General features: G+C 44.1%; 1 protein-coding gene across 1 annotated transcript in view; it reads left to right on the top strand.

Moving 5' to 3' along the window:
* Positions 1–196, top strand: part of LOC104274390 (schlafen family member 13-like) — a gene marked incomplete at both ends in the record, with an annotated part of 2,935 nt that extends 2,739 nt beyond the window's left edge. Inside the window, one exon of the mRNA XM_009870004.1 lies at positions 112–196. Within this exon, the coding sequence (XP_009868306.1) occupies positions 112–196 (85 nt within the window). The remainder of the gene's footprint in view (positions 1–111) is intronic.
* Between the last annotated feature and the right edge of the window lie 6 nt (positions 197–202).

Here is a 202-nt window from a genome sequence, read left to right as displayed (position 1 = left end):
TCTGTTATTCGTTGCCTCCCCTGTTACGGGCGTTCATTTTGACCCAATCAAGGATAACCGGTAGTTTGTGATGCAGAGACTGGATTTAATCTCCTTGTATCTCCTCTCTAGGCAGAAAAACATTTGCGAAGCTGTGACAAGAGTAGCCTTTCTGAAGGGAAGCTTTGAAGGTGTGAAGCACATAATAATGGATGAAGCACAG

This window comes from Apaloderma vittatum, unplaced genomic scaffold (assembly GCF_000703405.1).
Source record: "Apaloderma vittatum isolate BGI_N311 unplaced genomic scaffold, ASM70340v1 scaffold13435, whole genome shotgun sequence".
Lineage (NCBI taxonomy): Eukaryota > Metazoa > Chordata > Aves > Trogoniformes > Trogonidae > Apaloderma > Apaloderma vittatum.
Note: the sequence above shows the minus strand (reverse complement) of the source record. Positions and strands in the feature narration are given on the sequence as shown.